At 38.5% G+C, this 16,278-nt stretch overlaps 1 protein-coding gene across 3 annotated transcripts in view; it reads right to left on the reverse strand.

Moving 5' to 3' along the window:
• Positions 1-16,278, reverse strand: part of Rapgef4 (Rap guanine nucleotide exchange factor 4) — a 233,933-nt gene that overhangs the window by 198,464 nt on the left and 19,191 nt on the right. The window contains exon 1 of one of the 3 annotated variants that reach the window (XM_010607005.3): positions 12,349-12,512. The exons of the other annotated variants lie outside the window; for them this stretch is intronic. Coding sequence (XP_010605307.1) covers positions 12,349-12,360 — 12 coding nt within the window. The 5' untranslated portion in view covers positions 12,361-12,512. Of the gene's footprint in view, positions 1-12,348; positions 12,513-16,278 lie in introns of those variants that run through there. 3 annotated transcript variants of the gene reach the window in all.

The following is a 16,278-nucleotide window of genomic DNA, read 5'->3' on the forward strand; positions in this document are numbered from 1 at the left end:
CTGGTCACAAACTATATCTTGACAGGGCTGGGGATTTAGCTCAGTGGTTCTGCTGCCTGCCTTGCAAATACAAGGTCCCAAGTTCAATCCCCGGTACCAAAAACAAACAAAACAAACTATATCTTGAACAAAAACTCAGAAATGATATTTTAATGTATATGTCAAAAAAGGGTGTGTCTTCATCTACCAAGGGATACTATGATCTTACAAACTACAGACATGCCCCATTTGAACACTATACCAAGGATATGAGCTAATCATTCACATATGAAAAAAATATAACCACCAAGAAATATTTTAAAATGCTTAGCATCTTAAATTAAATTTTAAGATAATTAAAATCTTATTAAATATCTTTAATTAAGGATTTAATTAAGATTAATGATTAAGAAAATTCAAAACAAAAGGATTGTAAGACACATCTTATTTCCTGGCAAATTTTTTAAAGTTTGAAATTATTCATGTTGAAGAACTGACAAATCAAGCATATTCCCAGACTGTTAAGTGTAAATTAGTACAGACTTTCTAGCACGTAATTAGAAAATATTTATCAAATTTTAAATTTCCTACAATGCCCACATGATTCCATGGGAAAGAACTCACTCCACAAAAAGTACATCAAGATAGGCACATAAGAACATCTTTTGCAGCACTGTGTATAAGAACAAAACCAAACATAATTATCTATCATTAGGGAAGTAGATTAAATAAATCATAGCAATCCATTCAAATGAAAATTCTATGGCACAATGTTGCCAATCCATATGCATTTAGACAGGGGAATTTCTGATATACACTGAATGAAAAAAGTAGCAGGATACAAGTCACATGACTTGACATAATCCCATTTGTGGCACCTATAAACTCAAATGTTTTTAATGTATGTAACCATTATATTACTATTGGTTATAGCAAATCACTCTAAAATTTAGCACCTTAAAACAGTGCTTTAGTATGTCTCACATTTCTGTGAGCTCCTGGGAAGTCATAATGTCAGGAACATCTGGACTCAGCCCCATGGCTATCATGGTCTGAGGGACCGGCTGGGACTGGATGGACTCACCTCCGTGGGGTCTCAACTGGCATGCTGCAATGTCTGGAATGGATCACATGATTCTTCATCTCAGGTGTTTTCATACAATGGAAAACAGCACTCCCACAGGTTGAGAGCAAAAGATGCAAGGCCACTAGAGAGTAATAGTTGAAGTCAAAGCAAGTCACTCCCATATAATTTTATTGGTCAAAGTTGTCCCAGATTCAGTCTGGATTAAAGAGGAGAAAAACTGATTGCACCTTCTTACTGAAAAAGCTGCAGAGAAGCTGTGTTCATATTAAGTTCACTACTGTATCTCTACATATCTACATTTGTACCCATCTTTAAGTATCTGAAACATTACTGAAACCATCAAAATGACTTCCTCTGGGAGGGGAGTGGGAATGTGGTGGGGAAGCAGAAGAAAGACACTTCACCTCATGTTTTTTGGGCCTCAGGTTGGCCTCACAGGTATGAGAGCCACCTGCGCAGCTGCATGGGCACCAAGTGGAGGAGGGCCCCATGTGCTAAGATTACAGCTCTGCTGTCACCATCAGAAATCCGTAGTAATTTTATATTTGCACTTGTGCAAGTGATGTCCAATAGTACAGAAGATTGTGCACTTGAGCCAGAGAAATACACGCAAGTGTGTGTCAATCACTCCTCACCATCACGATGTCTGCAATGCCCCATCAGCCTAGAATTCCAGTGGCTCTTGATTCATGACTCAAAGCAATACAAGGTAAGTATGTTGCATCTTCAGTGCTAAGTTCAGGCACTGCCAACCCCATAGGGCCCATTTTCTGTTCTAACCTGAATTCACTTTAAACGCAGAAACAGCGCAATGGTATCAGCAAAGAACTCTATCCTATCCTTTATCATATCATTTCCATGCATTAGGCAGCCATTTACAATGAAAATAATGACAAAAAGAAAGAGGAAAGATACAGCTGCCCAAAATTCTTTTTTCCTTTGAATCCTTTCTCATTCATCAGTAAGCCAGACATGTTGTTAGAGACTGTGTATCCCAAGAAGTGAAATATAAACAGGTGAATCGGTTTTATGCACCATTTCCACTGTCCTGATAAGAATAACATGCATATGCATGTATAAGGCAATTTCAGGGACTTTGCATACAAGTTAGATGTTCTTATATTTGCATTTAAAACTAGCACTGCACCACAGAAAGATAAATAGTAAATTTATGCTAATAATTTAAATTTTTGATTTTTCTTTACTTAGAATAATATTATATAGCAAAAAAAAAAAAAGATGAGCTGAGCTACAGAAGGCATAGGAAAGAGAATTCTTTATATGTTAGTACCATCGATAGCACTTTTTTTTTACTCTGGGGAGAATCAAGCCCATCCCCCCTCATTTTTATTTCACATTGTGACCTACAAATGAAGTAGTCATATTTGTCTATACTCTTGAATTTTTATGTATATATCCTACTTTGAACATTAAAAGATAGGTCTCTTTTTACCTCACCCCTCTTTTTCCTTTATTTTATGAGCTCTATGTTGCCCCATAAGTCACTATAGATCTGAAGCCTAAAGTAGATAGGTACCCAAATGAATAAACATTGTTAATAAACACAGGCAATATTTCATACCATTATTCCTGCTCTCTTTTCCATTTGTAGGCAAACATTCTCCTTGGTTTATAGCACTGGAATCCCAGTCAGCCCAATGAAATTAAGCAAGAAGAACATGCCAGATTTTAAAACCCAAACTCAATTTTATGAACTCAATGCATGACAGCTGCATAAATATTTATTCTCTCAAGGGCCAAGGCTGCAAGATCATCTACACCACAGAGGTGCCTGCTATGATTGGTACATATACCTCAACTCAGGAACTACACTGCCTGTAGAGGTTATTTACAAGAATAAACCTTGGAAAATTAATGCAATGTGGATTTCTAATATTACATTTACTACCATCATGTCAATGCAATATTTCCATAGCTATACTGACTGACATTTCTATTAAAACTGAAGGAGGTATTGTTTTTATTTATGTCTTGTAATATTACTAATTAGGTACCTTTTGAATTTTCAACAAATATATTAGTTCTTGAAAACTACAAATTAAAATGAAATATTTGGTAATGACTTTTACATGCTAGTTTCAAATTTTCTGCTTGAAACATAGTCACATTTTGCAATCATGTTTTCAGATTTAAAACATTGGGTAATGTTGATAGGATATTCAAGTTGTTAGGATTAGTAAAGTAGTAAACCAGAAGGAGCTGAAACCCTATAGATATGTTATGGTCAAGGTTATGACCTTGGCGGTGAAGGTTATGACTCAGAATGTCACAATAGTTTTAAATTTTTTTAAACATTTTTATTTCTAAGAGGTTAAAAAGAGTCAAATGTAAGTTTTGGAAGCCTCAAAAAGGATACTCACCATAAAATATTATTCAGAAGAAACCAGTAACAATGGGTTGCTTCTGGATAGGGAAACTGATGGATCGGCAGAAGAGGAAAGGCATGATTTTCGATGAGACTCCTCTGAAAGGGCCCTGCAACTTTGGTGAGTCATTTAACCTCCCAAGCAGGGGGACTACTGGACCCCAGATGAGAGAAGCCAACCAATGCACATTCTGCAAAAAGAAGGGTCTCTAAAAATGGAAATGCCCCCATGTATTCAAGGGAAGCCATACTGACCAAGCAAGAAGCCCCCACATGGCCCCCAAAGTAACCCATGAGGACCTTGACGAAGATAGATAGATAGATAGATAGATAGATAGATACACACACAGAAAGACAGATGGAGATTCTGATTGACACAAGTCTTATTTTAACTTGGTCTTAAACACCTAGGAAAAAAGTACAAAGCCTCAGTGGAATAATTAATAGTAATATAAAAACAGAGAAACCTCAGGCCAGGGATTTGGCTCAGTGGTTCTGCCACCCACCTCACAAGCACAAGGGCCCGAGTTTGATCCCTGGTACCAAAAAACAAAACAAAACAAAACAGAGAAATCTCAGCTATATATAAAAAGGGCTCCAAACATTACACCCGCCTCTACTGGTAATATAGATAGTACAACTAAGGCTGATGGACCACTTTCCTTCACTCAGCTGAACCTGGACACTGCTCCAATGCCAACCTCTTGACCTTTGCTTTAAGGTCTACTACACAGAGGCAGAGATTTGAAAAACAAAGGACCCCTGGGCCTTGCCTTACAAAATTTCCAGGTTCTAAACCAGGATGCATGGGTGCCAGATTCTCTGCCATGGACTATGGTAACCTTTCTTCACTTGGAGTTCATTAAAGGTTCATGTATAAGCATTGCATCTTATATATCGTTAGAGTGAATTATGGGAAAGGACATGTGCAATAAGTACAGTGGACATAACTCAATGTCCTTGTCAATCATGTTGTCAATTATGCTCTGAAAGACTCAATGGGAGGCACTCTAGACCCAGCACAATATTTTAAATTCATAAACTCAACACATTCAACATTTGTAACATTTTCCTTGCCACCGGCACAAGCCTAGTCATCCTTAGCAGACCACTGCCTAATTAAACTTGATTAAACTTTGCTGCTTTTCCCTTAACATTGTGTGTCATGTCCAGTTTTTTCCTCATCACACACAAAAACCTGGAAACCCATCCAGGATCCCATCACTAGCAGTATTCAGTTGCATCTATAACATCATAACCAACTGCCATAAAAGGCTGTAATTCCCAGTCCCACTAGCTCTTCTAAAAATGTGTCCCTTGGCCTCTTAGTACTTTATACTACCATTATTTTATTTCAGCCTCAGGTAAAGATTTGATTTCTTGTATAGGACTGCCTATAGAATAAAAATGCCTAAATACATATGATAGTTACTAAGCTTTGTTACATTTGTGGTATGAATTAACTTTCTGTTATTTGCTCCAGACATATTTTCACATTATCTAAAGCCAGTTATTACAAAAGTTTTCAGGTCTACAAAATAGAGGCCAGGTTCTGAACCCTGTAGTAAAAATTTTGATGGCCCAATAGTCACACAGAAATTTTTACTTATTGTATTCCTAGACCACTGCATTAAAATAGGGGGAAAATGGATTTCTAATTGACCAAACAAGGATAAGTCTATATGCTCTTAAATTCCAAATGTGTACTTGGGGAAACACCTCAAAAGAAACAGAGGTTTGGGCTGGGGATTTAGTTCAGTGGTGCTGCCGCTGGCCTTGCAAGTGCAAGGTCCTGAATTCTACCCCTAGTACCAAAAAAAAAAAAAAGAGAGAGAGAGAGAGGTTAATATTAAATACAAAAGGCGTATGCCAAATGCTTTCTAATTTTGTCTGGAAGATATCCCATGTTCATGGATAGGCAAAACCAATATAGTCAAAATGGCTATTCTTCCAAAACTGATATATAGATTTAATGTAATCCCAATCAAAATACCACCAGCATTCCTCACATATCTAGATCTAGAGAAAACAAATCCAAAAATTCATATGGTACCCAAAGAGATACAGAATAGCAAAAGCAATTCTGGTTAATAATAGTAAAACAGCTGCATCACAATCCCAGATTTGAAGTAAGTTATATTACAAAGCTGCAGTGATTAAAAACAGAATGGCACTGGCATAAAAAGATATGTCAATCAATGAAACAGCATAGAGGAAGCAGAAACAACCCCAGGCACATTCAGTTATCAGGTCCCAAAGGGGCCAAAAACATACACTGGAGGAAAGATGACCTCTTTAATAGGTGGTGCTGAGAAAAGTGAATATCCACATGCATCTCACCATCTACTAAACTAAAATAAAAAAAGATCAAAGATCTAAATGTTAAAAGAGAAACACCTAATTTTCTGAAAGATAAAATAGGTACATGCCTGAAGACATAGGTATACATAGACATAACCTCAATGGCACAAGAATAACACCAATAATCACCAAGTGGAATCATATCGAATTAAAAAGCTCCTGCACAGCACAAACAAAACAAAACAAAACAAAAAACAAAAACAAAGTGAAAAGTGGGAAATTTTTTTACCAGCTATTCCTCAGATACAGGAACAAAGAGCTCAAAAAAATTACTATCCCCAAAATAAAAGACTCAATCAAAAAATGGGTTACCAAAATGAGTAGACACTTCTCAGAAGTGAGGCAAGAGATTAAAGCATGGGATGGGCAAGTCAGTGTGACCTGTCAATCATGGAGCTCTAGAACACATATATGTGCAAAACAGTTCCCAAAGCCCTGCACCTGGGACCAATCAGAAAACATTATCTTCAGTTCTTCTCCTGAGGACTCAAGCAGGTTTTTGATAGGATGGCATGGACTTGATGTCAAAGGAGTGGAGGATACAAAAGACAGCCATTAAAATATATGAAAAAGTGCTCCACATCACTGGTCATTCAAGAGATGCAGATAAAAACAACACTGAGATTTCACCTTATCCCACAAAGAATGGCTGCTATCAAGAAATCACATAATAACAAATGTTGGCAGGGTTGTAGGGAGAAAGGAACCCTTCTCCATTGTCGGTGGGAGTGCAGACTGGTGCAACCACCATGGAAGTCAATATGGAGATACCTCAAAGAACTAGGATTAGAGGTGCCATTTGACTCAGGCATCCCTCCATTCTTTCCAAAACAATTAAAAGAATCATACCACAGTGATATATTCTCATCCATGTTTATAGCGGCACAGTTTGTAATAGCTAAAACTTGGAAACAGCCAAAATGCCCATCAGGTGGAGACCAGATAAAGAGGATGTGGCTTTTCTATAAAACTGAATACTACTCAGCCATAAAGAATGAGAAAGTAGATTCATTCATAGGTAAATGGGTACACTTTGAGGATATACTCCTAAGTGAAATAAATAAGGCACACATATGCAAATACCGAATAGTTTCTCTGGTGTGAAAAACTAAAATAGTACTCAAGATCCTAACGGGACAATTAGCTACGTGAAATAGGAAGAAAACGACCAAAGGTGTAGGGACAGTGAGAAGGATAGGGAAAGGGGAACAAGGGAAAAGGAAAAAAATATGAGAAAATGTAAAAATGGAATTAAAGTGTTTGAAGGTGGGGAGGGAAGGAGGGGGTGAAGGGAGGGTGGGGACAAGGGGAAAAAATGAGAACTAAGACCTGTCCTGTGAAGGTACAAGATCTCAGTAATGAATGTAACTGTACTGTCTACCTAGAATGTACCAATAAATCCAATTTAAAAGAAAAAAAAAAAAAAGACAGCCATTAAGTTCTTGGCCAATGTGATCTTCTCACAGTGGCATGCTCTTAACTGTCTCCTCTCACTACTTCTTTTTCTACTTTTAATTAGCCCTCACTCACTCTGCACAGCATGTTTCCTTTCCTACCTTTAATAAGTGTAAAACCTCACTACCTTATCTCACTACCTTTTACTCTTATCTTGACCATTTTCTTTACAAAAAGAACCTAGAAAACACCTCTAGAAGGAGATTCCAGAACCTCAAAACCCAGTAACAGAAGTACAGATGACCAATAAATACATGAAAAATGTTTAAAATCGCTGGCAACTAGATAAATGCAAATTAAAACAATACTGAGACTCCATCTTACTCCACAAAAAATGGCCAGTGCCAAGAAATCAAATGATAATAAATGCTGGCAAGGCTGTGAGAGAAAAAAGAGCCCTTCTACATTGCTGGTGGGAGTGTAAACTAGTACAATCATTATGGAAATCAATGTAGAGATTCCTCAACACACTAAAAATTGAAATTCCATTTGACTCAGGCATTTCTCTTCTAGGTATTTTCCCAGAGGTCATCCATCATATGACAACGATATACCCATAATCATGTTTATAGCAGCACCATTTAAAGTAGCTAACTCTTGAAACAGTCTATATGTCCATCAACAGATGAATGAATAAAGAAAATGTGGTATTTATATATAATGGAGTATTACTCTTCCATAAAGAAGGATAAACTTGAGGCATTTGTGTGTAAATGGATGCACCTTGACATCATAATGTTAAATGAAATAAATCAGACACACAAGCTAATTAATCCATAATCATTAGCCAAGCCCTGGGGGAGAGAGAAGACCATGGTGCAAACACTCAGGAAAATGTCGAAGGAAAATCTGTTACAGATCCAAGGTCTAAGGTCCACCCAGAGGTCAAAAGAACCAGTTGCAGACAATATATGGATTAAAGATGTATGAAGCTAAAAATTTTCAAATTTAAAAATTTAAGACTTTTTCAAAAATAACATTCAAAGAGTTTTTGAAGCAATATGAGGCTTAGAAAACTTAATTCACATAACAAACACTACTCATTAAAACACATTGTGGCTTATTTCGTGTTTATTTTTCAAATTCTGTGAATGACAGTAAAATATCTTTATAAAATGAATTTTTAAGTTTTTTAATTTTTTAAAATCATGAAATACCCAGATTTATGGAGAATTTAATGGGTTGAACATTAAATATTATGAAAAAGTAGGCCAGGGATTTTGCTCAGCAGTTCCGCAGCCTGCCTTGCAAGCACAAGGACCCAAGTTCGATCCCCAGTACCAAAAAAAAAAAAAAAAAAAAAAAAAAAAAAAAAAAGAAAGAAAAGAAAAAGTAAGAGCAAACATACATACAGATGTTTGCAGAAATTATAACAAAAGTTTACTTTCTTAATAAAACATTCATATAAATTGGCAAACCAAACAAATGCCACTGTGCATACAATATGTCCTAAAAGAGAAAACATAATGAGTTTAAAAAAATAACTAGTACTCAAAGCAACACATTAGGAATAACAATGCCTACTATACCATATGTACACACATAATATGCAGTCTATATACATATTATGTGTTACATAATGTCTATAATGTATTATATATGAGATATATTGTACCATATATTTTATATAAACATGTTTATGATATATGAATACAATAATTACACTGGCCAAGGAGCAATGTAAAAGGCGTTCTTCAATACTCTTGATGGCAGAACTAAAGCTACTGAAAATAAATGTGATCGGGTTGGGAATATAGCTCAGTGGTAGAGCCCTTGCCTGGCATGTGCAAGGCCTCAGGTTCAATCCCCAGCACCATAAAAAGAAAAGAAATGAAATCATATTTATACAGAGTCCAAAAAGTTTTCATACTTTTCAAACTAGTGCTCTTCCCTTGGGAATTTATGAGAGAAGTAAATCTTAAAGCACAGACCATGGCCAGCCAAAGGCTGTCAAGATTCTCAGAGGATTCCTGAGCCCAAAACTCTTCTACCCTAATACTAAAACATGACTTGCCTTTTCACTCTCGTTCTTTCACAAGGGTGCAGTAGAGTTTCCCCAGCAGCTATCTGATGTGAGATCACCCCAGTGCCAGTAGCTAAGAGAACATGTGCTTGAAGGATAGTGGAATTTGGGATGATACAGGAAACTTTTCACATTACCAACCACCAGTCCATCACAAGCAACCTATAATTCAGAAAGATTTGAATAAATCCATTTTCTCTTTCAAATACTGGGTGCTATGCTATTACCACTTAAATCTGGTAGAACCTCAAATCTGAAAGTAGAATGAGGAAAGGAAAAGCTACACTAGGAAACTTAACACAGACTAACAAGGGACAGGTTATTCCATCACAATACCTTTGCCCAGGCCAAGGGCACCTGCCAGGTGCACGCAGAAGCAATGCCTGCTGCAGGGTTCACAGTCCTGGGTGCCCAGGAGACTCATATGGGACACTTTAAGAAGCAACAAATCCCTAGGCCCCATCCTGGAGAAATTAAAATTTCACTTGTCTAGGGGTGGGGCCAGCATGAGATTGTGTGTGTGTGCATATATATATAGATATAGATATATATCTATATCTGTAGATATCTATAGATATAGATATATATAGACTAATAATTATATGTTATGCATCGATAGCAGCAACAGCTTTTCCAGGTTCTGCAGTCATTTGAACAAAATTATAGACATTCAGCACTTTTGTTTTCTTTTTTGAAGCAAAGTCTCCCCTTAGGTGGCCCAGGCTGGCCTTGAACTCAATGTGATCCTCCTGCCTCAGCCTCTTGAGGGCTGAGTCACCACACCTGGCTGGATGGCATGAGATTCAAAAAAAAAAAAAGCAGCAACAGCTTTTCCAGGTTCTGCAGTCATTTGAACAAAATTATAGACATTCAGCACTTTTGTTTTCTTTTTTGAAGCAAAGTCTCCCCTTAGGTGGCCCAGGCTGGCCTTGAACTCAATGTGATCCTCCTGCCTCAGCCTCTTGAGGGCTGAGTCACCACACCTGGCTGGATGGCATGAGATTCAAAAAAAAAAAAAAAAAAAGCTCCCCAGCAAATTCTAACTTGGAGCCAGTTTCAAGAGCTACAACTATAAATGAGGAAAGACACCAGAAAGTTCTTGCCTTTCATGTATTTTGATACAATACAAACCACTGCCCTATATTCTATCTCCTCCATTCACAAAATCTGTGGCTCTGCTTTCTTTCCTTGCAAACTAAAAAGAGGAGGAAACCATTATATTTTCCAATAATGTAAGGCACATAAGTAATCTATCGGTATTAACCTGGACACCTCCAATCAGCAAGACAGAACTGAAGTGAGGTGTCTGTGGTCCAGGAAGCTCTGCAGAAAGGCATCCAGTAGAGTTGCTTTAGGCCAGAAATAGATCAGAATTTCAAGCCAGACCACTGGGCCACATGAATGGCCTTTGGAAGGTCTGTTTTGCATTTACTGGCTTGGGCTAGACAGCTCAAAATACTGAGGTCAATGAGATTAACCAAGGGCAAGACTGCAGGAACTTAGGGGCCAGAATTGTGACCAGGCTTCTCTCTGGTTTTTCCTCAGTGTCAGACCTCTACCCGTGCCCTAACTTCTCACAGCAGCCTGGGGACTGTGCCTGAGTGGATTTTGGGCTCATGGGAGCAAGAAAGTCCCATGACTATGGATAGGGCTTTCTACACATAAAGAGCTTAACACTGTCCTCTGGTCCACACCACGAGTTCCTTCTGGTTGCTTAGGGGCCTGTTAAACCTCAGAGGAGGTTTCTCCAGATGATGACTGAAAACAAACACAAACCAAAATCAGGCCTCTGAAGTACAGCACGTGAAGCCCTCCTCAGTAAGGCTGAGTACTCCCTAAGCCTGCTGAGGGGCCTGCTGGGGGTGGGAAGGGCAGAGGCTGAGAGCCACACAATCTCAGAGGAAAGAGCCCTGCCCCTTCCCCTGGGACAAGGCTGCACCCAATGATATCATTTGGTTAAGTGGCCCCAACCCTTTAGGGCATTGAGAAAAAGCCTTGTTCACCACACTCCTTCTCCCTCCCTGAGTTCCCCTGTGACCTTTCACACTATCTTTCTCAGAGGATTTTTCAGTATGCCTCCTCTTAGCTTTATATTTGTGTCTATGTTTCTGTCTTTACTAGATCATAAACCATAGAAAGGCAGGCAGGGTGGATTCTGAATGACCACAAGGTGGGAGCCAAGTATGCCTGCTGTTTTGACAAAAGAGTCTTAGGAATGAGCTGAGCAGCTAACAGAAGGGCACGCTGCCCAGGGGGTAAACTGAAGGAGTGAAGAGGGCCACTGTGAGGTCAAAGTGCGGGGGACAGGCTGGGAGAGGTGTCAACAGCATGAGCAGAACAGCCAAACAGGCACCTTAGAACCTCTTTTAGCACAGCTGCTACCAGACCAGAGTAGCCACTGCATACTCAGGAAGCAAACTCCCAAGGGGGCCTCAGCTAAGAAAAATCTCTACTCATGGTTCCCTGCCAACAGACCTACTGGGCAACATCTGGGCATTCCTGGCAACAGCCAGCCAAGCCTTGATCTGTTCAGACCCCTGATCATCTTCAGAGAAGAGTGAGATCGCAGCCTGGGTAGGACTGCAAGTTATCAATAATGTAACAGAATTCCCATAAGCACCGAGGACTTCACTTAGTCCAAGAACTACAGGGAAGATCCCCACCAATCTGTTTCCTTGCTCAAAATTCATTTTTAACATATGCCATTCAAATATGTCACTAAACATACATATTTAACAATGATGTGATAACTGTAATTCTGCGGGGCTACAACTATTCTATTCATCTTCTAGAAATACAATGAAGTTCATGTGGCTAAATAAACATCCTTCACTATAAGAAAGAGGAGCTGCCACCCCCCCACACACAACAGACACCACAAACAAAGACAAAATCAAATTATGGCAGTGCCATGGCACAGATTTAGGTCTGATAGAACATAATTAGAAAAGCCAGAGATGTTCTTGAGAATAATTCCTAAAATCATATGCCAACTGTGACAGGCAATATTTCCCTACTCTGCCATCCTTCACTAGAGAATACAAGACCCCTTCTGACCTTGTAGAGCATATGTCCTTCTATCTCCGCCTCTCCAAGCTCTCAGACATCCGGTGAATAGTTATGCGTTCTCTGGAGAGCAAAATGGACCTTCATCGCTGTAGATCCCCGTTCGCATCTGCTGCTGAGTGCCTCTCACTCCATGGGAGGGAGCAACACTGAAGGCTCTTCAGGAAAGCCGGGTCAGAGGTAATAAAAGATTTCCTTTTTTTTTTTTTTTTCTAACCTTAGTTAGCTCCTAGTAACTTCACTCCCTTCCTTTCAGGATTTAAAACATTGTGCCAACTGTGAAAAAGCTTGAGGACACAGGAGCGAGACCCGGGTGCTGACATAAGGTCCAAGTCATCAGAGCAGGCTTCCGCTCGGTTTAAAAGAATCAGACCTGTGAGGAGAGAGACAAGAGATCCAGCCAACAGGATGTGTGTGGCTGGAGTTCCTGGCATGAAGTCTTGGCTTTCATGTTTATTTTTGGATATATTTTTCTTAGCCCTTTGATGCAAATTTCTGGCCTGGGAAGTCAAACCTATGGTACAAGCCCAAAAGATGCCAAAAATAAGTATGGGCTGCTGTCTTGGGAGCATGAGGGTGTGAGTCCTGAGGCTGGAATATGCTGGCCGAGCAACCAGTGCTGCCTCAGCATCTCAGGCCCTAAAAAGTCATCGGAAAGCCGGCCCACCTAGCAAGCCTATCACAAATGCAAAAGTGAAACAGCCTGAGATTTTGAGCATGATAAATAAAATCATAAAAATCCACCCAAGGAACTCTTGAGACATTTATGTTCTGAGATACTGTGTTTTAGGTATTTGGCTTTCATTTTTGTAACATCCACAGACAAGAGCATCAAGTCTGTTCAAACAGGAGCAGATGTCTTCTGGAAGGTATTGCTCTAACATGGTGTTTAAAGCACAGCAGCAAAGAATACACTGCTGTCATTTCAATAACTCTTATTCTCACAGTGGCTTGAAATATTATTAATGGAAAAGGGTTTTTCCCGGATCTGTTCTAAGTGAGGCACTAAACAGAAATAACTAAAAAGCTTTTCATCAGTGTCAACATACCTAGTAGAATCTTCTAGGAAAAAAATACCACTCTGAAAATTATGGAATGGAGATAGATGTAAATAATCATAGTTCTTCAATGGCATTCATTGCTTTTAGATATATCTCTCTGTTTACTGTGTTCTTTTCCTAAGATAGAAATATGGACTTCTTTCTTATTTTTTTCTCCTTATTTTTCCATTCAGTTTTATATCTCATAAAGCATGAAAGAGACTTTCAGTCATGACGATATTAATTTAGACCACAAACACTTTGGGGGAATAAACTCAACTATACCAGTCATTACATCATACATCTGTGACATGTTTTGCCCTGGTAAGACTAAAATCCCAATAGTCTACCAAGAGATTCCTGGGTAACAATTACCACTAAGAAACTGTTTTTTTTGTGACACAGATCAGACTGCAAACAGAAAATACTGCCTTTATTTTTAAAGACTCATTTTGCTACTGTCTCTGAATTTTCAAAGAATGTATTCATAAGCATTATTATTATTATTATTATTTTGAACATGTTTATACATGACTCACGGTAAAGGAAAAAATTTTTTCCCAGAAAGATATTCATGCAAATGAAACACTGGTAAGCAGGAGGTAGACAGTTCAAGGACTCTCTGTTGCAACTTTTATGGATTTCACCAAAACTGCCTCCCTCATCCACTTCCTGCACACATCTCCTCAACAAATTTCATGTATGTGGACTATTTCATGCGAAGATGTCAAGGTGTGCCACACACTGAAAGCACCCTCAGACAACACTACATATGAAGCAAGGAAGAAAACAAACAAAAGCCCTGTTTGTTGTGCTAAGCCGTTGGAAACCTTCTATACCATATGTGCTGAGAATATATACATGGACTTAAGTAGTAAGTCAGTTTTATATTTATTCCAAGAGCCACCATCCATCATAAATACCTATAATCTTGGATCAACTATTAATAACTGGTTTAAATTCCCAAACCTACACTTAACTGCTTTGCCATTTAACTTCCTTACCGAGAGTATAAAATGCCACTGGTGTCAGAGTTTAAATTATAAATTATAATGGTCTCAAGAACTAAAAATGGTATCCCAAGACTTTTAAATTAATTTTCTTCTGGATCCAATTCAGAAACATTACCTCCAACTCTCCCCTCCCTTCTCCACCTGTCTCTTCCATCCTCCTACGATGTTAAGAGAGATGAGATGTTTTATACCCTGGGTAATGCATTATTAGTTCTACTATCAAAGGGGTAGGAGAGGAAGGAGGGAGGCATTATTGACCAACTCCAGATAAATGTACCACCATTCATCCAAGCTAAGAAAGCATGACCTGACTTTCAGATGGACCCACCCACACCCTCAAATCTGACCACTAAATGGAAACTAAAATATGGAAAGAGAAACAAAAGAAAGTAGTTGACATTAGGAAAGATACTAGGCACAAAGAAAAGCATCAAGCTGCTACCTCAGTTATATCTTGGTAAATGTTTATTTCATTGCTAAAGATACCTAAGTAAGTGCTACTGGATACATTCGTGACAAGTTTAAAATACGCTGAGTAGTACATTTTTTACTAACAACGAAAGAGGCAATATAAAGCAAGAGGTATCTGGGATGTCACTGGATTTCCAAACCTCACAGGTGGCTCTCTGAGGGCATCCCAGTGGGAGCCTGGGAAACTCGTCTTTGACCTGGAGAGAACAGGAGTTCCTTAGGTTTGTGCTGCCATTACAGTCTGAAGCATAGGACATATTCACTCACTCTAAAAGTGAAAGTACGTCATAAAAATCCTTCAAAAGGAAGAGCTACTTTTAGCTTGTGCTACCTATGAATGATTGGAAGCTTAATTTTCAGCTAGAAGTAACTCAGAACATGTTAGCTTTCAGCCCTTTTAAATGACGTCAAGAGCACATATAGGACCCAAAACAGAATATAAGGGTGTTTGTCATAAAATGAGTCCACTGTCACATTCATCAAAAAGCAAACAGTCAAATGAGATAAACAGACAAACTGAAACTACTGTTGAGCTTCCTTCATTTTCAGTTTGGAATGTCTGACCAACCCTGACTCTAACCTTTGACACTAAAGATGTCACCCCCTTTGTTGAATAATGAAGAACATAACCCACCACTACTCAGTACTCCTTGATGGATCCCACAGTTCATGGATTCCACTTGACTCCAGAAGCTCCATAACCCTTCCCCACATAGTCCTTCCCTTCTGATATGTGGCTGATCAAGCTAACGTGGATATCAGAAGACAGCATGAGTTTGGGTTTTAATTTTGCTAAAAGACACTACTTACAGTACAATAGAAGGCTACATTATAAACTCTATTACTGACATAATCAGGGAATGTGTCTTCTGATTATCAAATGTTTTGTTTGCAGATTAGTATTATCGATGCCATAAATGGATCACCAACATTCAAAGACTAGAGGTAAAATGTATTTAATGCTAATGATACGTTATACTCTGAAATTATATTACTGCCTTTATTTTTTGTATTCTCTTTCCCTTTCAAGTAAGATAGAAGCCCTTGCCCTGAAAACAGCATTCTGTCAATCTTGTTCCCTGATACCTGACGCACAGGAGACACTAAGCATTTGTTAAATAAATGAACAGTAAAATAAACATCATTCAGTCTTTCTATCTGAAGGAACTCGGGTTATTATGCATGTATGTATATGTAGGGGCAATCACATTAGTACAGTTCTAATAAATGGACTGTTAGATAATAGGGTTTATTGCATTCTCACTTTAAATAGTCAAAACACTGACTGAGCACCTAATTCACCCTCTGCACTTAGCTGCATGAACAAGCAAATGAAATGAAACATCTGACTAATTTCTCACTACAAGATTCCAGTCCCTCCCCTGTAAAAAAAAAAA

Source organism: Fukomys damarensis, unplaced genomic scaffold (genome assembly GCF_012274545.1).
Source record: "Fukomys damarensis isolate Sample0158 unplaced genomic scaffold, DMR_v1.0_HiC HiC_scaffold_26, whole genome shotgun sequence".
NCBI lineage: Eukaryota > Metazoa > Chordata > Mammalia > Rodentia > Bathyergidae > Fukomys > Fukomys damarensis.